Genomic DNA, 27484 nt, shown 5'->3' with positions numbered 1-27484 from the left:
TTTCTTCAGATACACTGACCAATGGTGTCTGGTGCTTTACATCTATTAGGCCATGTGTCTTCGTGATCACACTTTGTAGCTTCAGTCTGCCTCAGTTCATGGTTCTAATCAGCTCGTCACTTCCTTCTTTTCGATAGTCACCCCCACTAGAGGCACCAAGCATTCATTGGCTCAATCCACTCCTGTTCATACCAAATCTGTGAGATCAAATGCATAAATGACAACCTTCCACCCACAGAGGTACTTAAAGACGGTCTCAGATCCCCTCGTTCAGTTTTGGAGTACTTCCCATTGGTTGATTGACTAGTGTTGGTTGTTCTTCACTAAAATCTATTTCTTTGGACCTCTGGATGGTCCCTCTCTTTGCTCTTTTGATTTTTGGCTTTGGTTGTTAGTTATTTCCCCAAGCACCGTTTGGTGTCCTGCTTCTTGTTTCTCTGTTGTACTTTCAGTCCCTTAGAATCTTTTGGTGGTCTCTTGTTGGACATTAATAATTTATCTTATCTTATCTAAACATAAATCCTAAGAGGGATGGGAAATTCCTTTCCCTTAGGGTTCTTGGAACCCAATCTACAAGTTGGCTCCTTAAAGGCATTGGGAATGCATGTTCATACCCATCTCGGTACTTTTTCTTAAGGGGATTGGAAATCCATGTCTTTACCCATCTTGGGACTCACCTACCCTATGAGGAATTACTTTGCCCCTCCCTGCCAAAAACCAAGCTATCCTCTTAGGGGGCTATAGCGAGTGATTAAAGAATGGTTGGAAGCATACTAACTTCAGATGGATTATGAATGATGTATAAATGAGACATAATTCTGATTATCACTATATACACATATACACACATATCTATATGCTACATACTAGACCATATATTGGCCCATTATTGTAATTTGGTATTTAAAATAGATGAGTTACATCATAATTTGCTGCAATATAATGCTTTCTAGCCATACAATACAATTTGTTTCCTTTAATGAGCACCCACTGCAAAAAAGAATTCTCATCCTTATTCCTTTCATCATGCCTCCTTGAGAGGTTGTGAATGCCTTCTTGTATCCTCACCAAAGGGCATGTTTTATGACCACTCATTATCACTGCAACTCTCCATGTAGACTTAATCATATCCTTCAACAAACCAGTTCATCACTTCTGCTTAGGATATTGATATGTTTTGATTGTCAGTCCTGATTGGTATTATTAACCAATTGCATCTTTATGTATTGTTGCCATCATCCAATTGCTCATTGGGATTAGTTTAGATATCAATCAAAATATTACCAATTAAGAGAGACCAAAAATATGGCGCTTAAATTCTTTTCTTTTTTCTTTCAAATAAAAAAAGACCCTTGTGTAAAACAAACTTTAAATGGAAGAAGACCTTGAACTTCATATCAAAAAATGCAATTTTTTCAAAGACTTTTTTCATTGAAAAACCTATGAATTAGATGCTTTATTTAGCAATATTCATTTTCTTTAATGAGCTACCCACTCATTTAAAGTGAAAGCTGATGAAAATGTTATCATTGATGTCAAAGAAATGAAGATAATATTGTCATTGATGACAAATATGAAATGAGTTCTTACCTTGCAAATGTGAAATGAATCATTAGATTAACATAAAGAAAGAAATGACTAGTAGAGTCTGAAACCTTTATCAACATATCCTAAGGACCTGCTGGATGGAACCCTGCTTTTTGAAAGAGCTCATGAAACGATGAACTTTCTCACACTTTTAGTTTATGAAATCTCAAAACTATAACCTAAAGATCTCAAGCATGGGTATAAATATGATTCTTGAACTAAAACCTATTTTAGATCTCAAGCTAGGGCACAAAACAATTCAACACTTCTGCACTAAATAGGAGATTTTATAATTTACAATTATATCCTCCAAAAAAGATGCAAAGCAACAAATGAACTAGTGCAACTTTCAACTAAACTTAGGGATTGATCAATAATCATTTTTGTTTGTGTTGATTGCAATCCATTTTACACTGTGAACAATAATTTCAACATGCTGGAATGGGAATTAATAATACATATCTACTTAGTGCAAATGACAATTATAAGGTTGGCAAAACTTTACATGAAAAATAAACCAAAAGCTAACTACAACTTCTACTCTTAAGCAAACTTTGATTGCATGCAATTTTATCTTTACACAAAAAAAAATCGGTGATATTTCAGTTAGGATCCAACTATGTAGTTTCTGAGTCAAACTCATTTATTCATGTTTCATGAGTAGTGGTTCAAGAGAAACCATCTCTCATGACAATGAATAAAACACTTAGCACTCCTTGCACCTAGGTGATGCTCACAGAGGTCAAGTATTGTTTATGATTCATTGGTCAATGAGTTTGATTGAAAAACTACATAGTTGAATCCTGATAGCAATATCCAATTTGACTTACTACCGAAAATATCTCGTACTTTACAAAATATAATCTATGAATAGTAAATTTGGACTCAAGTGATCTTCAATTAGACAATTATACAAATTACAACAAACTAACAAGAGAGTTTCTAGAACTGTGATGTCCCCAATATATTAAATAATAATTTTCTGCCCGAAAATCAATGTTTTTATCTCTCGGACCCACTCTTTATTTTATTTTGTTGTCACTTGTCGGCCTGTTAACATTTTTGTAATCCTTCGGGAAGCTTCCCCAAAGCCCTTTATAAAAGGCCATCTTGTAGGTTGTTCTAGGCATGCAATTTGGATTATTTTCTTTGCATTGCAAATTTCATTGGAAATCTGCCCATCTCACCATTTCGGAAGTGCAAGATCTTCCCTATTTGGCTCTTATGGTTTTAGTGGGATTCAATCCTCACCCTATTCCATTTCAGCCTATTGTCTGTATTACTTGTTCTGGATCTGGTACATCTAGAGCAACATCTCTATTTGCAAATATATATATATTTCAAGATTAAATCTCAAGTACCTATTGTTGGCTTTTGAATGGTGTTTCGCAAAGTCGCCATTTATGTTACTATCTCAATTTGCATTGGATTTGGTATCGTTGAGGTCACATTACTTAGGTGAATGCACATTTGTCCTCATTGCTAACTGTATGACTTGCATGCATCCTTGTTCCTTACCATACAATTTCCACACTCCCTCCAACTCCTTCCAGGAGACATTTCACTCCACCACCGTACATCTACCATTTACTGTACCACCAGTCACCACACCGCCATTCATTGTACCACCATTCACCCTACATCTACATTTGCATAGTTACACCATACCACTAGTCACCGTACCACCATTCACCGTACCACCATTCACTGTACATCTACATTTGCATAGTTACATCGTACGCCAGTTTCGTCAAACTACGACAAAGAAAATCTCTTCATACGGTCTTTTCTCCGTGCTCCACTCATTCATACACCTCTGGAACAACAGGGATATTAATGTTGGTTATCTTGCTAGCCTATTAATAACATTGGATGCCGCCAAGATCCCAACCTGTAGGAAGGATGGGTGAGTCAAGCACTGAGATGATGCAACTTCTAAGGGAGCTAACAAGAGAACAACAACAACTGAGTGAAACTTTGCTAAATGGACAACAATAGCTCCATGAGACCTTGGAAAAGGGGCAAGAACAAATTGGCGAGACCCTTCGACTTTTGGCAGAACAAAGGATGCATGGAGGACACAATGGGCACGGTGATTTATCTATCAATGAGAAGCTTCACACAGAGGGCTCCCACAAACGACCAATGATGCCAACATTTCCCCAATGGTTAGAGCAACGCGAGGAACAAGAGCATACCTTCCTTGAGATGCAAGATCAGTTTAGACAAGACTAGTTTGATGCCAGATTTGGAGCGGAATTATCCTTCAAGGATTATGTGAATTCGCAAATGAGATATCCAAGGAGGTCGGGCAATTACAATGATGACATTAAGCAAAAGATTGGAAAGATAAACTTATCATGCTTTGATGGATTTTGGCATACATCAACAAGAGCATGGGTTTAGAAGGTTGATACATACTTCCAGCTCAACCCCATGCCTAAAGAAGAGGCAATCAAGTTCACAACACTTCACTAGGAGGGAATAGCTCATAAATGGTGGCACCATGGGATGGTAACCCTCAGTCATGATCCAGTCACTTCATATGTTGACTACACGGAGAGACTTATTGACTGCTTTGACAGAAAGGATCTGGAGCTCAACTTCAGGAGTTGGCACAACTAAAGTAAATTGGATCAGTGGAGAGCTACATCAGAGAACTTCAAAGGCTATAAGTACTAGTGAAAGACATTTCAGAGAGAAGACTTGTTGTCTTATTCATGGATGGATTAATCGAACCCTTAAAAGGGTTGGATGAAGGGTTTTAACCACAACACACTCATGGAAACAATCAAGATGGCATGAGACATGGAAACATCCACTTCGTCTTCCAAGAGTTATTCACACACCAAGCGGTCCCTCGCTCCCCCTCCAAAGTAGTTAATGGATGAAGCCACGAGACAAGATTTGAGGAGGAAGCTTTGTTTTAATTGTAAGGGGTCATGGGAACCAGGGCACTGATGCTTAGGCAAGGGTAAGGTCCATTACATTGAGGTGGTGTCAAATAATGAAGAGAATGAGGAACCAAAAAACCAAAGAAGATGATCAATAAGCTTCCAAAGAGGTTAACATAAACCATGCAAAGAGGATTGTCGCACTGGTATGACGAGGAGGCACCATCACTCTTGCTGGCACTTTGAGGTGTACTATTTTTTGAGTACAAGGACATCTCCATGGACAACGAATCATAGTCATGCTTAACAATGGGGCCACATTTAATTTCATTAATTCATCACTCATGTGATGAAGAGGTTTGGGTACAGAGGCACATGCAGGATTCCAAGTCAAGGTAGTAGGAGGAAATCCCCTATCATGTACTCATCTAATCCTACAACTGAGCATTACTATGGGAAACCATACGGTGACAAAAGACTTCTTTGAAGTAGATCTAGATGACATGGAAGTCATATTCGGCATCCAGTAGATGAAAACTTTGGATGAGTACACACAAAGCTTCAAACGAATGGAGATTTCATTCGAAGTGGATGGAAAAAAGGTGGTCCTGAGGGGAATGTCAAATGGAAGGCCGAAGGAAATCTCGACACAACGGATGGAAGTCATTTTTCGATATGACAACATTGTCTAGGCAGCACATTGTTTGATCTCAACAGAACTGATGAAGGGGCAACAGACTGACTACTAGGATGATAAGCTTTGGGCAGTGTTGGATAAGCACAATACGGTCTTCACCAACATCCCTCCTAGCATAACTCCATACAGAGGCTTTGAGCACACCATTGAATTGGAGGAAGGAGCCAAACCCGTCATTACTACACACCCTACTGCCATCCTAAAAGGTTTAAGGATGAGATAGAAAAATGATCCAAGAACTCCTAGCGAAAGAGTGGATCAGGCCCAGTTCCAACCCTTTTGCACCATCAGTAGTTTTGGTTAAGAAGGATGCAACCCTCCATGTGTGTGGACTATAGTGCACCGAACAAGAAAACCATCAAAAATAGGTACACCATTCCCAGGATCGACGAATTATTGGATGAGTTACATGGTGCAATCTATTTTTCCAAAATAGATCTTCGTTCTAGTTACCATTAGATTCACATGAGGAAGGAAGATCTGGAGAAGACTGCCTTCTGTTGTCATTACGGTCATTAGGAGTTCTTGGTCATGCCATTTGGGTTGACTAATGCTCCAACCACTTTCCAGTCATGCATGAACCACATCTTCAACAAACAACTGCGTAAGTTCCTACTAGTGTTTTTTGATAAAATACTTATTTACAATAAGACATGGAAGGAACGTCTGAGACATTTGGATGAAGTACTTGGGATCATGAAATCAAAATCATTGTTTGCCAAAAGATCCAAATGTGAATTTGGAATGACAGAGATATCGTATCTAGGACACATCATCAGTGCTCAAGGGTTTTAAAGTAACCAAGATCGTTTCTGCAAATGTATAATCATGGCCATTGTTATTGATGATTTCCAAATGCAAAATTGGATCTCATATAAATATGAGAAGAGGAGACATGTCACTATAGTTAATCAAATTTAGTTAACTATATGTATAACTCAACTTTAAGCATATATATAATATTAATATATTAACCATATGTGCAATATATTATTATATTATTATATTATTATATAATAATATATAATGTATAATATATATAATATTATATTACATATATAATATATATTTTATATATATTATTCTTATCAATAATATAAGGCATAAAACAATGTTCATATAAGTCATGAATACAAATACTCAATGTAATGAGTATATCACTTCGACTGATGCTATACTTCAACATTCCCTCTTAGCAAGGTAGAAGTGACAAAAACATTTTATGAGATATCAATATCAAGGATATCTATACACAACATATTATCAAACTTTAACACTCTGAAATAGTGACTTGTCAAATAACTACAATCACAATGTTATGAACACTATCATAACATAATAATGATCTCTAATTGTCCAAAACAATATCTAAAGTAATCATAATGCTTTCGTTATCAAATGACTTCCGGTGTCTCTAGAACAAAACTGTCATAATAACAAGCCTATCATTTGCAAGATCGTCATCTTACAAAGATTACCTTCTGTTTGTACGTTATCATGGTGTCAGGGAAAATCGAGCCCAAAGAACCATGATAACAGGTCTACCATTTATAAGATCGTCATCTTATAATAGTTACCTTTTGTTTATATATGTCAATGAAAGATCGTCACCTTTCATTACATATCATATGTGAAATAGTAACCACCATGAACCCAATTAGAGGGTGGTACAAAGGGTTTTCACCTCATACTTCTATCATAGAGGAGAGCGCATTATAAAGAATTTATCTTAGAACATCTCCACAAAGAGAAGATATCATCCACAAAGAATTGTATCTCAAAATTTCTCCCTCTGAACATCGATCCTGGGAAGTCAAGCCTTCTAGTTACTTCCTCAGAAACTCTCTTTACCTAAGGATGCCTGTCGAACTAATCACTCTCTCATGATATATATAGGAGTAGGCCCATAAACATCATACAGTCCCCCACATGTATTTCTAGACTCCCTCTAAGTATCAATCTTCTAAGCTCCTGTATTACATTCCAAGAAGTGTCATACTCCCTCTTAATGTAGAAGAATCTCATAATCTTAATCATCAAAGATATTTTCTTCAAAAGCCTCACTTTATCCATCTTAATCATCAAGGTCTTTGGAACTACTATCATTAGATTTAGTCTGCACAATTTTGGTAGCATATATAAAGTACCAACCTTCTTTTCCTATAAGAATATTCTCGAACATAAAGGAAAAGATAAAAGCAAATAGCCCTTAAAGTATGTATAGAATTACAAATAAATGAATAGATAAATGTAAAAGATACAAGTACTTATCTGCCCATGAGGATCATGGAATATCTCCTTTTCTAAGGATGGTGCAAGTGGGAATGAAGCATTGCCTATTATTCCCCCCACAATGTAAGATTCCGACTCTTATATCGTTGAACACTTTTATATCAATCAAATTTGACGACTTCTTTCTAAGTTCCAACTTGCTCTTTCCATCCATTGAAGCTCCAAACATTCATTAAGCTTAATAGTAGAAGCTAACACAAACTCATCCACAATACGCCAATATCTTGATTGAGTATGATTGTGCCACTTGAATGACTCTACAACTCATACATCAAGTTTCATTTATCAAAGAGAGACTCACAGATAGTTTAATTAAAGTCACAACTTTCTTATAATGTACACAAGGGGTAGGCCCATTCACATAGTTGCATGAATTACAGTCCTCTTGACTGTTACAATTTATCAATCACCGAAGATTCCATCACAACATGGGTTTACTCCCTCTGAATCAATATGATTGATATCACTGACGATTGATGAAACCATATCCTCTACTACTCCCTCTGATGGATGTGCAGAATCCCTCTGAACATAAATCTTCTAGTCTTCTAAAATAAACTTCCTTTTAACAAAGTGTTAGACTCTTTGAATCTTATATTAATCCTCCTTTTCCTACAAGAACATTCTCAAAGGAAAAGATCAAGGCAAATACTTGTATAGAAAAACAAGTAAGCGAGATATTACAAAGATTAGATAAATAAAATACTCAAGGATGATAAATTCTCATTTGTACATCAATAATTCTTGTATTTGATATTTCATTCTATTAGACATTAATCTAAGAATGACCCCAATTATTTCAATAAAAATATATATATAATTTAAGTATATACATTAACCATAAATTCATATATTCCATTTTCTATAGATATACTTTAATCAAATCAATATAATATTTCCTAGCTAAAACTTAGGATGTATGTATTGTCCATATACCCTTATAAATTTCATGATTGATGTCATTATTCATAATGACTAGCTTTATTTATATACATTTTTAATAATCTTAAGTAATATAATACTTACCTCTACCTTGCACCCCCATGGACAACCTTCAATGTACACTATCCAATGTGGACAAGAGAAAAGCATTCAATTTTGTCCAGGTCCTCTTTACCTTAATTCAACAGGAACCTTCTAGTGCATATCCCCTTTGCTAAGGGCAGTCACCATGTAGAATCTAATAAAGTTATCTCAGTCACCTAGATTAACTTCATGATTTCACTTATGTTCTTACATGCTACTGGTGTTATATTCTCGAAGGAAAAGAAAGGTACATAGCTCTTATAAGAATAAATTAAGAATAATATAGATAGGTGTCTGATTGAAATATAATATATTCACATAATGAATCTCTATATATTTCGTAAACATTATCAAATTAAATATAATCATGAATCAAATAAGAATGTCAATTAGACTGTTAGTAATTTTAACTCATGCCTATCACTAACAACAACATAAAGTATTATAACATAACTCCTCATTTTATATTTTCAATAATAAAATTAATATAACATAATACTTAATTTTACTCATGACATGATAATCAATAATAATTAATTCATAACATAACATATCAAATATGTAGACTATTAATTTATTTTAACGTTGAATAAAACATAAAATATATGTTATGAGTTAAATTCACTTTACCTTTGGTGTTGACCTTACCCGTAGGAAGTCTTTCCTTATAAGTTGCTTCAAAATCCTTCTCAAAGTCTTTGCATGGAGAAGCCAAGTAACGTGTAGAGACGACGAGAAATTTAACAAGTGAATAAAATTGATGCATATAACTATACAACGAATGGTCAAGATATGGCCAACCCCAACAATCCGATGTTTAGGTTAGAGTCACTGTTACGTCCTAGCTTATTTCTCTTTTTTTTGGTTCATAGAAAGCCATCATTCATCAATCTTTCCAAACTCGTACATTAGAATCTTAGAGATGTGAGCCCTCATTATGCTCACCGTCATTTGTCTTCTCTGCCAAAAACTGGGCCAACTGTACTGCTACATAATCATTCAAGCATCGAAATTAACTTGGTCTTCTTCAAACTTGTTTGAGATATCCATAACTCTTTAAGCAATTTCTATGCATGATGTATTGCAATGAGCGGTGGACCAAAAGACTCGGACATGTACCATCGCAACTTGTTTTCACTCCACTTAGTCCACGGTGGCATCCACAAACAGAGCATAGCCCAAATGGGTGACTCAAACTTGCAAGCAGTATCTATTTTATGAAATTTGGAATCCATTTACCATTTATGATCTCTCAGTCATGAAAGTGTTCATCTTGTCACGTATTCATGTTGATTTCCACTCATCCAGAACATGGAGGCTCGAACCACTATTCAAAGAGGAGCCCTCTGCAAATGAGAGTTGTTTGTGGTGATTCGTAAAAGTATCGGCATCAAAATTGCAAGTTATACCTGCATCCTTTCTCTAGTCTTGCCAACCCTGTGTTAGTTGCTTCTAATCAATGCTCTGCTTGGGGGACGAGTATAGCAATGAGGAGTGTCTTGACATTTAATTTGTTTCTTGAATCTTTTGCTCGTGTATTATTATTACTCGACTTGATCAGCCATGTATGAGAATTATTTTAAATATGGATTTAAATTTATTTATTTCACCATGCATCAAGGGATCGAGCCTATTTTGGTATATTTATCACCTATACAGAAAATGGTATTCAATGTGCAAGGTAGATAGTCCATTATGTCATCTTTTGCTTTACCAATTTTAAGAGATTATTTGTTCACCTTCTCTCCGTGGATAACTCGTTCCTTATACATTTTTTTTCTTTTATTATGCAATTTTACATTTGTAGTTCAACTCCGATACCATGTTAAAGTGACTAAGATCGTTTTTGCAAATGTATAATCATGGCCATTGTTACTAATGATTTCCAAATGCAGAATTGGATCTCATATAAATATGAGAAGAGGAGACATGTCTCTTCAAGAGACATGTCCCTATAGTTAATCATCTTAAGTTAACTATATGTATAACTCACCTTTAAGCATATATGTAATATTAATATAGTAACCATTATGTACTCTATTATTATATTATTATATTATTATATAATAATATAGAATGTATAATATATATAATATTATATTATATATATATAATATGTATTATATATATTATTCTTATCAATAATATAAGACATAATACAATGTTCATATAAGTCATGAATACAAATACTCAATGTAATGAGTATATCACTTCGACTGATGCTATACTTCAACAGAGGGGTGCAAATACACCAAGAAAAGATTCAAGCCATCTTGGATTGGCCGCCGCCTAAGAATCTCTTCGATTTGTGTGGATTCTTTGGATTCTACAATTATTACAGAAGGTTCATGAAGGGGTTCTCATAGCTTAGTGCACCACTAACAAATCTGACAAAAAAAGGATCTTTCCATTAGGATAAGAAGGTGCAACACATCTTCGACAAGTTGAAGGAAGTCATGAGTTCATGTTCGGTGTTGACATTACTTGACTTCAGTCGACCCTTCATCTTGGAGTGTGATGCATTAGGAGAAGGTATCGGGGCAATATTGATGCAGGATCGTCACCCCATTGCATTCGAGAGTCGAAAGCTCTTAGGAGTAGAGCGACTGTACTCCATCTACGAGAAAGAGATGCTCTCAATCATGCATGCACTAACAAAGTTTCGGCAATATCTCGTTGTAGCAAAATTTGCGGTGCAAACAGATCACAAAAGCTTGAGATATTTTTTAGAGCAGAGAGATTTAAATAAATGAAAACAAAACTGGGTTAGCGAAATCCAAACATTTGACTTTGATATTGAGTATGTAAAGGGAAAAATAACGTAGTGGCCGATGCTCTGTCAAGAAGGCCTACAATATGCTCTTTGTCTCAAATTTCAGCGGACTCGAAGGAACACCTTTGGTTGAATACTCCAAGAATACATTTGCCCACCAATTGATGAGTGGTCAAGTACAAGATGATAGGTATAAGGTGGTAGACGATATCATATACTACAAGGAAAGGATCTATCTAATCCCGAAGTCCAAAATGAAGGAGAGGATTTTGAAGGAGATGCACGATTCACCTTTGGACGGACACCCTGGATACCTAAAAACCTACAGGTGGATCCGAGAATGGTTTGCAAGGAAGGGCCTCAAGAATGATATCTCGTAGTATGTATGGGAATGTTCTACCTACCAGCAAAACAAATCTGAGCACACCCTACCAGCAAGACTTCTTCAACTATTGCCAATCCCTGATCAAAAGTGGGAAAGTATCTTGACGGATTTCATTACTAGGCTACCCAAAGTTCAAGGGAAGGATTGCATTTTTGTCACGGTTGACTCTTTGACCAAGTATGCCTATTTCTTTACCATTTCCACCAGATATCAGGCATCTCAAGTGGCAGAGTTATTCTTCCACGAGGTTTTCCGCTTACATGGTCTCCCACGGAATATAGTAAGTGACAGAGATAGTCGTTTCCTTAGCACTTTTTGGATGGAGTTATTTAGGTTGGCGGGGACAAAGTTGTCAACAAGTACAAGCTACCATCCACAGTCAGATAGATAGACAAAGATTGTGAACAAATGGTTGGAGGGCTATGTGAGGAACTATGTTTCAGCGTAGCAAAAGGCATGGGTTCGTTGGCTACATTTGGGTGAGCACTGCTACAACACTACCTATCACATGTCAATAGGTATGCCACCCTTCAAGGCGTTGTATGGTTATGAACCCTCATCATTCATGGATTTGGTATTGGGTGACAGTCGCACATCGAGGGCTAAAGATTGGCTACAGGAGAGTTTAGATATCATGAGATCTCTCAAGGAAAATTTATAGAGGGCTCAAAACCAATAGAAGATGTATGCGGACTAGCACCAGATTGAGAGAAGTTTTGAGGTTGGTGATCTAGTATACCTTCGGCTTCAACCATACAGACAATCCTCCCTGAAGTTATCTAGTAAGGAGAAGCTAAAACCCCTCTTCTAAGAACTATATAGAGTAGTTTAGAGGGTAGGCGAAGTTGCCTATGAATTGGAGCTACCTAAAGGGAGCCGAATCCACAATGTTTTTTAGGTGTCATGGTTGGAGACAGTGCATCACAGTGTCAATGGAATTGCCTCTTATTGACAAAGAGGGGAAATTAATTCTAGAGCCAGCTGAGATCATAGATGTTGAGGAGAAAAGGCTCAGGTCCCGCACCATTGAGTTTCTTGTGCGATGGAAGGATCTTCCCATTAAGGATGCCACCTGGGAAGGCGGGAAAATTCTGGAGCATCCAAGTTAGCAATTGCTTGAGGGAAAGCAATTTTTGAGCCAAGACAGCGGCGATGTCCCCAATATTATCAAATAATAATTTTTAATTGTGTCCAACAATCAAAATCTTTATCTCTCAGGCCCACTCTTTATTTTATTTTGTTGTAACTAGTGTTAGTGAAATAGGATTTGTAACTTGTAATAGCACTTGTAGAATTTTTATGTGTTTTCCAAGTTACTATATGAATGAATATATATGTGAGATAAAGAGGCATGTCTCTTGAAGAGACATGTCTCTTTAACATATTAACTTATATTAGTTATATTTAAGTAATATACCCTCAATATATTATTATGATTATATAATAATATCACTCTAAATATAAGTTAATTATTCCATATATCATATATTATATATCTCATATTTAATATAATTTATCCAACAAAATTATAACATTAACAACTAGTCAGCCTGTTAGCATTTTTTTAATCCTTCGGGAAGCTTGCCCGAAGCCCTTTATAAGGTCGTCTTGTAAGTTGTTTTAGGCATGAAATTTGGATTATTTTCTTTGTATTGCAAATTCCACTGGAGTTTTACTCGTCTCGCCATTTTGGAAGTGCAAGATCTTCCCTTTTTGGCTCTTGTGGTTTGGGTGGGAATTCAATCCTCACCCTATTCTGTCCCAATCTGTTGTCTATATTACTTGTTTTGGATCTGACACATCTGAAGCATCATCTCTATTTGCAAATATATATATTTCAAGATTAAATCTCAAGTACTTGTGTTGGCTTTTGAATGTGTGTTTGGCAAAGTCACCATTTACATTACTGTCTCAATTTGCATTGGATTTGGTATTGTTGAGGTCACATTACTCGGGTGAATGTACATCCCTCCTCATTGCTAACCATTCGACTTGCATGCATCGTTGTTCCTTCATTGTACAATTTCCACACTCCAACTCCTAGGAGACTTTTCACTCCACCACCGTACATCTAGTCACCATACCGCCATTCATTGTACCACCATTCACCGTACATCTACATTTGCATAGTTACCCCGTATGGCAATTCAGTCAAATTACGGCAAAAAAAAATCTCTTCATACGGTCTTTTCTCTGTAGTCCACCTGTTCATACACCTCCGGAACATTACAAGAACTCACATCTCTTGTATGATCTCAAATCTAGGTGATGCTCACAGAGGTGAAGCACTACTCATGATTCATGCGTCAATGAGTTTGACTCAAAAACTACACTATTGAATCCTGATAGAAATATCACAATTTGACTTTTTGTGAATACTCATCAAAATATACTCTGTTAATAGTAAATTCGGACTCAAGTAATCTTCAATTAGACATTACTACAAACTAGCAAGAAAATTTCTAGAACTCACATCTCTTGCATGACCATAGATCCAAAAACAGATTTCTAAGAATAAAGATACGTCGAAAAGCACAGAAAGATAAAATCAGTTTGCACTAAAAATAATAAATCAGTAGCTCACTGGAAGACCTTGGTACTATAGAAATATCTAAATATTCTGAAGGAGCTGATCAACTTTAGTTTCACTTAGCACTGACATTGAATCTAACCACACAGCCTATGTCTAAAGGACAACTTCAACCTCTAAAATCAATCTGGAACTTTTAAAATTCCTCTTCTACTTTCTAGATCACAGTGAACAAACTCAAGTTTTTGTGCAGAAAGGGTGGAAAAGCTCACTTGAACAAAAATATCATCCATTAATCTTTGATCCGTTTTACTTACACTTTTTATCTATTGATCCAAATTTAATCCCCCCAAGCTAATAGTGCACAGGTCAATTTACCAAATCTTTGGAAAGTCATGAATAGGTATGGATGGTACATCTATAAAAAGGGAAGAAAACTACATATTTGCAAAGATCTGTCCACTTAGATATATGAATTTGAATGGACTTTTATACTGTTGTAACAAAATTTGAAGCTTAGCTCTTGCAAAAGAACGTTAGCTCTTGAAGTCACCCATCTTGTCTTAAAAAGAGAGATTGCTAGAACTTAGAGCAATTTACCGAGTCTCACCATTAGCATGCGCTCAATATAGGAGAGAGCTCAGAGCTCTAAGGACCAACATATAGCAGGGTGCACCCTTACAAAGGGGACACTCATCCAGAGTTAAGTTTGAGGATTCCAAGTTGTGGTGTGCACATCTGTTGAAGTTGTGTTCAAAACTCAAAAAATTGACAACGCGTGAGGTTAGGAGCATGCTGTGACCTTTTCACACATTGCTCCATTGTAAATGAGGACCCCCTTTTTGTTGAGTTGTTTCCGTCAAGTTGCTTAGCTTTTAGTTTTACTAGTAGTTGTTTTGGATTTAGTCTTCCCCGTAGGAAGTGACCACATTATTTATCCAGGTCATAGATCTGTGGGTACAGAAGTGAAATTGAGGGTTGTCAAGAAATTTTCAAAATATTGATGAAATGTTGTCAAGGGAGAAAGTTTTTTCACAAATGAAAGATGCCACTTCGGTTTTTCTTTTCCAACATGAAGAAGTCATGAAACCAAAGGGGAACAAGAAAGATGAATGAATTTGGTAATATAAGAAAACACAATTAAAAGTCAAATTGGAAATGCTAAGTGGAAATCAAAGCCACAAAATAAGAAATTCAAGTGAGTGAAAAGAGGAGAAATTTCAATCATTTCCAGCTCATCGTCTCATTTGTGCACAAATTATGAAGGACTTACACTAAAAAAGTAAAGTTGTACTCAAACTTTTGCTCATTTCCAGCTTGGTGTTGGAATTCCAACCAAAACAATTTTCTCATTTCCAGCTTGTGGTTTAAACTCCACTCCAAAATGAGGTTCATTTCCAGTTTTCTTGTTAGAATGCACTCTCCTTGTCTAAGTCATTTCCAGATCCACAATGAAATCTCACCCAATGAGTATAAAGGAAAATTGCAAGATTCAAAAAGTTCAGAATTGAAAATGAAAGATCTTAGGGCTTGAGGTAAGATTTCTTGTTCACAAGTTGAAATTCAAATGGATAAAAGGGACAATCCAAACAAATAAGGGAGTTTTGAACAAATAAGTGAAATTCTTGAATGAATATGCACAATCTAAATGAGTTTTAAGTGGAAAGCGAAGGGTTTGGAATCTTTTCACTGCATGTCTCAAACCCACTCCAGGTGAAGTATGGAAATTTAAGGTTTAAATGGTGAAAAGTAAGAAAAAGTGAAGATGGAATGTTAAGCCTCACAAAATTTTAAATGGAAAAATGCATTTCCAGCTTGTTGGTGAAAACACACTCAAGAAAAACATGAACATTTTGGGGAGAAATTGGAGGGGCAAATTAAACTTCAAAGTTTGAAAACGAAAAATGTAACCAGATGAAGGTTCCAAGTTTCAAGATAATGGTTTACAAGTACACGTCTGAAAGTAACCATATCCTTGTGTAAAGAGAGGAAGTTTTATTAAAAATATTTGTCAAATTTCAAACACATGTTTGATCTAAGGGGCACACCACATAGAGATGAAAAGGAATTGAATTTCAAAAGAAGTTTAAACCCATTACCAAGTCTGCCCCTAAGGGAAATGGTCAACGACATTAAGGAAAAATCAAATCTTAAATGCAAAGATTCAAAACCAATATATAGAGGTGTGTATGAGGGATGATGATGGTATCTCACCAAGATAAACTCTCAAATCCAGTTATTAGGTGCACATTGGAGTGCAAATGCACACCTTCACAAGTTCACATCAATGTTCGAAAACCCCACTATCACGTGTGTGTGTGTGTGAAAGAAAAAGTGCACACTTCTATAAAGGAAAGATCATACATTAAAAAAACACAATGCATAAGTGCACATCAAGGGTGGAGGAGTGCATCTCAACAATGGGACTTTCCAATTTTTAATAATTATGCAATTAGGGGTGCGCAGATGGTAATAAAGTGCACACCTATATGAAAAAATAAACAATACAAGTTCAAAGTTTGTTTCATAATTTATTGGTCACATATGAAGTCTACCAAAGGAATTCAAAATGTCGAATTCAACTTTCAAGGTTTTTGATGCTTTTAGAGGCTTAAGCATGATCAAAGGAAAAGCTACAAAATGAGTGAAATCATCCAGAGCTGTCCATTCAAAAGTTCATTTTTAGTGCATGCTAAAAATAGCTCACGCTACTCATATCTTTCAAATAAAAGAGCATGTTTGGAGATTTGTTATACGTAGTCTCTATTTTTAGCACAGGCTATGTTATTTTTATCTGTATGCAAGTTTTCACATTCACTATTTATATCCTAGAATCAGCTATTTTAAAATCATTTGTCATGCAAGAGATGTGAACATTAAATCATAGTTTATAATAAACGTCTATCGAAATGTCTCAATATATGTGCTGAAGGCTAAATTGCTTTGGCAAATTCACAAATTTTCTATTCCAGGTTTGCTCAAACGTGAAAATCGTGGTCAGCACCAAATCCTTTATTTAATTTACCCTACCATTTGTGTCTATTTATTTTGGCCCATTCAATGTATTCCATTGTTCAATCTATACATTTGGCTAAAAAATATAAATGTGTAGCTATAAGCATATCCAAAAAGCACAAAAATCTCTTATCTAGTGTTGATGTGTTGAAACACCTTGTGATGAGAGATTTTTATACTCAAATTGAGATAAATTTGAACACCAACAGATAAATTTTCTTCAGTGTATTACATACTCAAAATCACCTAGAATATTACGTAGAGATAGTGACTAGTAAATAGTAAATACTTACAGTTCATATTAGGTTAGTTTTTATTTGTAAAGAGCTTCCCTTTCTCATTCAAACTGCAGTTCCCTATAGGTCAATTTTCTTCTGTCACACTAAAAAGTGCAAATTAAAATGCCAACATATTGCAAAGATGTTTAAAGTTGTAGATCATGGCTTTGTATCACTCCATTAATTTAATTTATCAAACAGTTCACATTCTTATGTTTTAACTTATTCAATTCTTTTGTTTACTTGCGCTACTCAATCTTTGCATTTAGCTTAACAGTGTAAGCTTGCAGTCATAGAAATTGAATCAAAAAGTATGAAAACCTTTTAGCTTAATATGAAGAGCATTTCAACCTTTTTCCCTAGGTTAATCAAAACAGATACATCTTTAAATTTATTCAATGAGTTGAGCCACCGCAAAACACATTGTATAAATTGTAGATGGAAAGTACATATTATTCAAAATTATTTTCCTTTTTCTTACAAAGAGCTTCCCTCTAATTGAAAAGTAGTTCTACTACACATGCATTCTATAATATGTTGTACCTTGAGGGTCTTGAGGATCTAATGGGGAACAACATAAGACTTTTGTTTTATACATTGTGGCGTTCAAGTTTGGGATAGAGTTTCTAGACTATTATTTTTCAATTTAAAGGAACCACTACAAAATTTGGTTGATCAAAAAAGTAATCACTCAACAACAATCCTTCACCTCCATTTTCAACATGGGGTTCGATTGATCCATTGGCATCAGCAAAACATCAAGAGCTTCCTCATGAATCAAGGAAGAGTTTTCGAAAGTTCTACATTAATGGCAAATAACTTCCATATAAACATATTTCAACCATTGCTGCTGCATGTGCTATTATGAGTGTGGCAAACAATAATGTTGTAGTTTGTTTGTATAGAGTCTATAGACATTTCAAGGTAAAAAAAGTGCATCAATTCCACCATCTTATTACTAGTTCTTTCACTCGTTGGGGGTCAATGAAGAAAAAGTTTCTTGCATGCTTCAAACCAACAAAACATAGTCACATATCTTCTTTACACAACTATCAAAGCCCAAGAAAGACAATAGAGAGCCTACGAGGGATTTTTTTTTGCAAGATTCAATTATTTGGTTGCCAAGATTTCTGCCACAATAAAGCCTGCTTCTGAATTTCTTTTGAGTTGTGTTTCATAAATGTGATGTCCCCGATTTAGCAGGTTTCTGGAGTATGGTTTTGTCAGCTCATCATTGTGACCCTCATGAGCTGATGTTTGGTTTTGGGGGTCTTTGTCAAGAAATTTCTATTTTGGGACTTACTATTTTTTAGTAAGTCACTTTTGGCCAGTTACTATTTTTGGTTGAGCAGTTCAGGCAGGGTGATCATCTAGCATTTAGGTATTTGATCTCACGATGGATTATTGATGAAGTCATATTTATTTTAAGTATGATAGAATTTAATGAATATTTAATGCACACTAATTATTATTGTGCTTTATATTATAAAATGACTAGACTTTATATTATAAAAGTTGCTTGTAAGTAAAAGGTGTGTGGGTGAAGCTAATTGACTCAATTTGCATTATAAATATGACTTCTTGGGAGAATGTGAGACATCTTGAATATTATATTTCTCATTGATTATCCAGTTGAGGGTTTCTGTGAAGCTTTTCTGAGAATTGCTTGAGTGGTGTTGTAATCTGTTGCTGAGGTATAGCAGATTGCGAATATCTCCTACTGTTCATACAGTGCCTTGGAGATTGGTGTGAGATTTTGTTGGATTTGGGAAGTGAATTGAATTTTCTCTACATATTGATGACTGCAAGCTGGGGGAAAATGAAATTGACATTAAAGGACTGCTGAATTGCATCTGGAGGCAGCGTTTTGCATAGCAATTGTGTTGACAGTGTTCTGAACCAAATTCGTCCACCAAGGAGCTAGACGGCATTAGCATTGGGTCTGCATTTTACTGCCAGCCGTGTGGATACTCCACCTCCAGTCATGTGAGCATCATTGAGGGCCTGCGTTCATGTTTGTTGTTGCCATGTGGGCTGTGCGTTGGGCTTGAAAGGGCCGGCTCTGCATGTTAATCAATTGTGATTTCCTTATAGGGCAGTTTGGCACACCGGGCAATTTTGTGAGTCTTACCGACTGCCTGCAGCACGATTGGGGCATTGGATTTGGCATCTGGGTTCAGGACGTGAGCCAGTAATTAGTCATTGCAGTATTCTTGCCAACAACAGGTTCATTCAATAATGCTCCTTCTTGGTTAAGCAAGTAATTAATTGAATCATTAAATTTTCAACTACCTATGTTGTGAATTCAGATTAATGTTTGTTATTTCCTACAAGTTATTTTGTTATTTAAATCAAAAATTACAAAAAAATCAGAAAACATGGAATAAAGAAAAAAAGAAATCAGTCTACACTCCTGCATCACAGACAGAGTTTAGTTTGGGATCTTCACAACAAATGCTTCATCTTCATACGTTATTTTCTTTTTCAAGCCACGTAATGCTACCAAAATGAAGGATGCTTAAGAACATGCTGTAAGATCCCTTATAAAAGTGCAGCCGAAGTTTTTCCACCTTTCGTAATATGAAATTGTCCACATTGGCAACTTCTATTATGATGTTGTCCACATATGGTGTTAACTATTGGTTAGAGACTTCAAAAAAGGTTCTATTTCCAAATAGCATTAACCGTAGAGGTGAAGAATCCAAATCTCACATATAATAAATGTTGAACTCATTAAAATGTTCACAGTTCCTTAGTGCTTGGGAGGCAGCTATCTACCCTACCCCAGTAAGTATTCACTTGGCGTGTATCAAGGGATTCTAAGTTAGATTCAAGAAATAATTATATATTGAATAATTATGAAACCAAAAGTAAGTGTGCAAAGTCCTAAAATAACCATCAAATGTTAATGAGGCAATTAAATGCAAGAATGTTTAGTACATAAAACAAGGAGTGAATTAGAGATCACCTCATGTCTTCTCTGAAGGATAGTATTAAATAAGAAAGATTTAACAAATATATGTCCTAAAGGAAATAAATGATTAAATTTGACACAAAATAGCCATCCACCAAACTAGAAAAGCCAGAAAACAGAATCCTCAAATCAGAAAATGAGTAGCACCTGCCAAAGGCAATTGAACAAAAGCCCACTTCTCCCCATAGAGATTATCAGGTAAGTCCAGTGGAAAAGGCTGTTCTATTGACAAAAGAGGTTTTGCCCCTTCCTGAAATCCTGGATGGCACTTATAAACAGGTTCATACCGCTCCTCTAGCAGCTGAACTAATGATAGACACTGAAACAGTAACAGTTAGGCTAAGAAATGGTAATTAGATAACCTCTGAGGAATTATTGAAACAAAAACATGCTGCAGGATGTTCTAGAGAATTTAATGTTAGCTACATTCTTAATGCAGATAATGGATGTTGGTAGATAAACAACTCTTTGGAACAACAAAAAGTTTGACTTATTTCAACAATACTAGCATAGTTAGTGCACAATAAGCTAAATCAAAATCTTTTATATACCATAACCAAAGGTTCAGACTACAAATCTGCATGTAATGAAAACAAACACAAGGAAGCACTGGAAGTTAGCATATCCTACATGGATATATGCTTTATTTGCATGGAATGATGATATAAGTTAAGTCTTAAATGAGCATATTCATTGGACCACCTGAAACTCATAAGGTGATGTTGGAAGCCATATTTTGTTTGTTACAAAGCACTACGCACACATAATTATCTTTACATGATTCATGAACCTCAAAGAAGAGTTTTAAAAACCTGTCTTTTATAGTGAATAGGAAATTGTTAAACCATAGAAAATTAGCAAGAATGATAATATGCCTCCTCATGCATTGGTTCAATAGCATGCTTGTAACCATTACATTTTCAACAATATAACCACTTAAAATTCAACTTAAGAATCTTTTGTAAATCAAAGAATCCTAAATAGAAATGTATACAGGAATTAATTTACATAGTACTCATAGAAACGTATGCAGAGATTTTTTTACATACTATTAAGTTAAGCACTAATGAACCTTCCTATCAAAATCAAATATATGGTAGGACTGATCTGAGCTAAAGCCAATTTGACACACCTCATGTCTCTTGTGCTTAAAAACTTGTGTGCATGCAAACTATTAACTGTAATCTGGACTATTGTGTTCATGCAAACTATTAACTGTAATAAAATATGGAGGATATCATTTGTTAAGCCCAAAAGGAGGCAAGCACGAATAAGAGGGGAGGTGAATCAGTCATACGCTAACAATTAAAGCATTAACCAATTAAATCAATCTCAGATCTGCAAGATAAACAGTAATGCAAGATTCACAACACATAATAACACCAGATTTGCTCTCGAGGAAACCCGTTAGGGAAAACCCCGGTGGAAATTAAATCCATAAGAAGAATGTACTATGCTAAAAGTACTGCCCAGTTAAGAGTAAACAAAGAACAAAAGGAATGCACTTGAATCCATAGGCTTACAGCCCAATCTGAATGCTCACTGCCCAGAGAACACTGCTCACAATGCAAACACAGATTGAGTTCACCAATCGAATCTTTGATTACAAATGGGCGGACATGTTGTCCATTACAACCGAACTAACAAATAGCATTGCAAATGCCAATATAGTTCCAATAAAGTACAATTTACATTTGCACCATCTCTTGCATCTATTCCTTCGTCTCTATTTTACAGTTACAAAATGATCTCTCATTTATAGACATTACAAAGATTAAACATCAACTAGGTCGGCCAAGACCTATTATAATAAAAGATATAAACAATATACTCAATCTTCAATGTGTTCCAAATTAAGTCAGCAAGGACTTAACTATGACCCAAATCAATAATCACAAACACACAACAACATCGCCAAAGAAGCACCAAGGATTGCAACATGTTACTCCAAGTTGGCTACGACCTAAATGAAGAAATGTCAACACACCACCAAATCAGAAAATCTGATCTCTTCAATCAATGCAAACCAACAACATGATCATCACACGATTTGAGAACACCAATAAGCAGTATGCATACCATCCGGAACCTTCACATCATCTCCAACTCGAAATGAAAACTCATCAACATGATCACTGAAATACTGAATTATGAACAAAAGATAGCTTGTTGTATTCTGAATTATGAACAACACTAGTTGAGGATACAATGCTAACTCCTAATATAAACACCAACTTCTCAACCTCTTAAACATCGAATCCAATTCACACTGAAGCAAAATACTCAACCACCAAACACGGGAACACTATAACAACCATGAAAACATCTGTAAGTTGAATAGAATCAACTACGGACATATTAAAAACTCATGTGCCCCAAGTGCTTATGCCACAAATCTGCTGAAATTTCTTCTTTTACAGCAGCAACAACATTTGATTTCTCTACTATAGCACTTAGAGCATACATTGTTCCTCTCTTGGATCCTCTAGCCACGAGCAATGCCCTTCACTGATTTTCCAGCCACTTTTTCCAAAGCTTGTAGAATAGCCTTCATCATCCAATCGTCCCATGGAGATTACACTCATACGCATCTCTGGAACATGTCTAACTTGTCTCAACAAAATGTTTTTCCCATCCTTTGTCTTGATTAGGACATCTCCCACTCCAACAATATTACAAAAGTGATTATCTCTTAAATGCACTCTACCATAATGGCAAGAATTATACACAACAAAATTATCCTTATTGGGGTTACATGATGAGATGCTCCAGAATCAAGAATCCAATCAACGCTACTGCTGGAGGTATACAAACATGCATCTTCCATTGAAACAGTAAATAAAACATCATTTTCCGGAGCTACAACTATGGTCTCACCTTCATTCGTGCAGGCTGATTTCTTATTTGCATTGCCTGATTTTCGCTCCTTTTGCTCTCTTCAAGATTCTACATTCCCTTTTCATGTGGCCCAGCTTTCCACAATGAAAACAAGTCAGCTTGCCTCTTCTTGATTTTGATCTGCCTCTTGACCTTGAATGCCATCGATGACTTCTTTCCATTATCCAACAACGGTCAGTTGTAGTTAAGGCTCCTCCTCCTTACTTTTGGTGGCAGATTTTCTTCTCAGCTCCTCATTCATTAGGCTTATGTAAACATCATCAAAATTCAAGGTTTATGTTGTTGCAAAAGCATAGATGGCTACAATCAAGTTCTCCCAGCTATCTAGCATGGAACACATTAGTAGGATGGCTCTAATCTCATCATCCAAAGCAATTTTAAAAGAGGCAAGTTGGCTGGTGATTGTGTTGAACTCATTTAAGCGCTTTGCTACTGAAGCACCCTCCTTCATCTTGAGGTTGTATAATTTCTTCATCAAGAAAACTTTATTTGAAGTTGCATTCTTCTCATATAAATCATGCAACTTTTTCCATAACCCTTCTGCTGTATTCTCTCCAGCAACATTAAAATACACATTCTTGGCTAGGTATTGACGGATGGATGCAATAGTCTTTCTATCCAGCTTCTTCCAATCTTCATCTGTCATTGTTGTGGGTTTCTTTGACACTCCTTCAATTTGCAAATACTGATCCTTCAAAATAAATATGCCCTCCATTTGGGATTTCCACAGGGCAAAGTTAGCCCCATTTAACTTCTCCATATCACTGATTGTTGTTGAATTCAGTGCACTCGAACAAAACCCTCCAGTAAACTCTTCACAAGTTTCTGGGTACCTATACTTGAATTGCTTCCTAGCAGCACTTTACTCTTTCCTACTCTGCCTCTACAGGTTAGACACGATTGGTTATCTCTTTGTCTCTACAAGACACAAACACAAAAAAAATCTCATTTTTGTCTTTGCAGGATATGAACACGACTTGTTCTCCTAGAACATTCAATCTCCTTCAGTCAAATCCAACCTTCTTCTTTCCTTACTTTGACTGCAAAAAATTTCTTACAGTTGCAAACCCTTGGCTTTACCAGATATCTAAACCTTCGGCTCTAATACCAGTTGTAAGGAAATAAAAGAGAAACAAAAAATAAAGGAAGAAAGAAAACAGAGCATACAATAAACATACAGCATCAACAATCTGAGAATACACACAGAACCCACTTACAACCTAGTTAAGTTTTATTAATCAATCACCAGCAATACTCTACAGCTTCAGCTTCACATTAGATTAACCTCACTCCCCATAATACATTGAATGTATAGAATACATGAGTAATAAAAACAGGGCACCAAAACCCAAATTGAAAGACCGAATTGGGCACCAACATCTGGAAGCTTCCCAAAGTCAAACTAAATAATAAATGCTTCAATGACTCACAAGCAAAACTTTCGCATGCGGTTAACACGACAAATTGGATCCATTGATCTTAAATAAGATCAACGATTCATATTGATTTCGGGAGAAATATGAGGAAGCAAGTCATGTGAACTCGTAGAAACCCGAAATGTTGCCACGTGTCCAGGGTTAACGATATGTGATATCCCATCCAACACATGTATTGCTTACGACTTTATTTGCTTCACACATATAACAATGGCTGTGTATGAGCAGAAGGCAGACAGATGATAATTTGCATTCCCATATCTATATCCATCGCACTTGATAGTATTATGGCAAGAAAATATTTGAAGTGTGCATTTTTATTCTTACTCTGGAGTCTGAGTAGCTAGAATCGAGAAGTCCAACATAAAAGTCTCGTTAATGTTCATGCCGGGCTCGACATGGTTTGGCTTGAAGTGGAGCAATAGCCATGATAATGACTTGGCTTGCAGCCCAACTAGGCCTGTTCCACTTGTTAATGCAACAGAATTGTCAGTGCGATATACCATCTTTATCATACAAAAACAAATACTATTGATACTAAGCATAAGTTAAGTGATTGTATCAATGAAACATGAGCAACTGCTCACAGCCTGCATAAACTAGCAGATTTCAGACATTAAAAATCTTCAGACAAACACCTATACTGAAAGTTTACTTGCTATCGCAGCAGTTGAGATCATAGTTGGCACACTCACAGATTAATCTGCGATTAGTAGGAAATCGCCCGAGTTTTATAGCCCAGTGAATTTTTGGCGAAACTAATTGCCAATTTCAAAACTCAGCTGCACCCAAAAAATCGCAGATTACTCGCCGATTTTTCGGTGGGTTTTTATGAAAAACTCGCGATTTTCTAATTAAAACTCATCTGTGCAATTTTCTGGGTTCTTATTCTACCAGGTTGATGTGTTGTCAATTGTTTTCCATTTCATGGTGTAAGTTGCCTATATTGTAGATGGACTTAATGGAAGCAAAAATTAATACTGCCAAGAAATGTTTCTACTTTTAGCTGCAATCATAATTTGTTGATAGTTAACCCACATGTAAATAACTTCATCAATTGAAAGAAGTCAAGGACATCTCGGATGCTTTGTTTTGAAGGGAGTTATGATCAAACTATTGTAAATTTGTGCCTTGTTTGTTTTCGCTGTTGTCATTTCTTTGTGATTGAAACATAGAATTTCTTAAGTGGGACTTCAGAAAGTCAAAAGATAATTATAGAAACAGTGCAGGTTGAAACATTAAGCTTTTATAGCATGTAGCCTCATCCCCATTGTGTCTTGGAAACAGAAACTTTTAGTATTTACTTCTAGTTTGACAGAAACTATTTACTATTTTGCTTCCTGCTATCAGCATTCTGCATGAGAAAGCAATTTTGTACCCACTATGCATTTATAAATATCGAAACTCTGCTTTTTTCTTTTGTGTTCTCTTTAATTAACTCATTAAATACATCTTCCCATTGAGATTTGCAAAAAAAAATGTATTTTTAATTAAACTTTAGCTGTTTTCTTTTTTTCTGAATAAACTTTTAGGAGCTTGGCCAGTTGTTGCCGAGTGAGAGTTTTCCATTTATGGTTGAGATAATAATAATAAACTCTGTTTCCATGAATACATTCTGGGGACGTAAATTCAGAGACTCTGAGTGTGTGCGTGCGAGTGTGAAAAGTGCAGTATACATACCCTTTTGCTTGCAATTGGCTTGATTTCAAGCTCAGTACATGCTTTTGATACGATTGTCTGCATCTGTGACCTGCCATCACCAGAAGCCTCTTATTGCATTCCCTAAAAATATTTTGAAAAACTAAGACTCCCAGTGACGTGGCTACCATCATTTAGCCCCTTTGATTTCCGACTGACGTAAAGCCCAAATTCCAAGTTTACGAGTATATAGCACCCACCTGAAAAAGCGAATTCTCTCAGGCTTAGGCACACCCAAAGTCTGAATAATGGACATAATGGCATTCTTGAGAGTTATACTGTTGATAACATTGTTTGGATAAAATCTGGTAAACTCGAGATCCCTTCTGCTGTCGCATACAACAAGCTCCCATATCTTTTTACCACGGATGTCTAAAATGGGTCTAGAACAAAAATCCAGCTCCCATTCTGTTATGCTCAGTGGATCAACATCTGGTGCTAATTTTGTCACCTCCCAACCTTCTTCAATTCCCTGTAATGTGGATGAAGATGTTGATGTGGGCGCTCCCAATTCGGTGTTAGTTTTAGTTAAGCCTCCTGATTGTTCCTCACTGCTTGTCTCCAGAGCACAACTAGGAGGTTTTAGTGGTCTACTTCTCTTTACTCTCTGTAAGTACGGGCCAATTTTCCATGGTGATGGGAATTGTCGTACAGATTGGGACGAATACGAATAAATGCCTCTGTTTGGCAATGCGATGTATCTTAGCACCCCCATGGCCTGGGTGGTTCTTTCAGAGTAGCGTTTGGGTTTTTATGCCTTGAAACTCTGCCACGTGTTCTGCCCTGTATATTATCCAATCTTTACCCTAAGTCCAGTGTTTCTTTAACGTCGCTTAATTCTCTAATAATTTTATGTAAACTAATAAAAATACAAAACTTTATAAAGGGTTCTAATTAGTATTCTGTTTTGCTTAATTAAAGAGGTATTATTGGAAAGGATTTAGTATTTATATGTATTTTTTAGTTCCTGTCTAAAGGCAGGAAATACTTATGTATTTATT

At 35.9% G+C, this 27484-nt stretch overlaps 1 protein-coding gene across 3 annotated transcripts in view; it reads right to left on the bottom strand.

The window, feature by feature from the left end:
- The window catches only part of ATAB2 (RNA binding protein), an 84199-nt gene extending 56992 nt beyond the window's left edge, over positions 1–27207 (bottom strand). For all 3 annotated transcript variants that reach the window (XM_089826120.1, XM_089826121.1, XM_089826122.1), the window contains exons 1-3: positions 26684–27207; positions 26466–26535; positions 20599–20770 (exon numbers count right to left, since the gene is read on the bottom strand). In XM_089826120.1, coding sequence (XP_089682246.1) covers positions 20599–20770; positions 26466–26535; positions 26684–27198 — 757 coding nt within the window. In that variant the 5' untranslated portion in view covers positions 27199–27207. The remainder of the gene's footprint in view (positions 1–20598; positions 20771–26465; positions 26536–26683) is intronic.
- Positions 27208–27484: the final 277 nt, after the last annotated feature.

Source organism: Cupressus sempervirens, chromosome 4, assembly GCF_028749045.1.
Source record: "Cupressus sempervirens isolate cs-2001-9-10 chromosome 4, ASM2874904v1, whole genome shotgun sequence".
Lineage (NCBI taxonomy): Eukaryota > Viridiplantae > Streptophyta > Pinopsida > Cupressales > Cupressaceae > Cupressus > Cupressus sempervirens.
The sequence above is the reverse complement of the archived record's forward strand: the minus strand, read 5'-3'. Positions and strand labels throughout refer to the sequence as shown.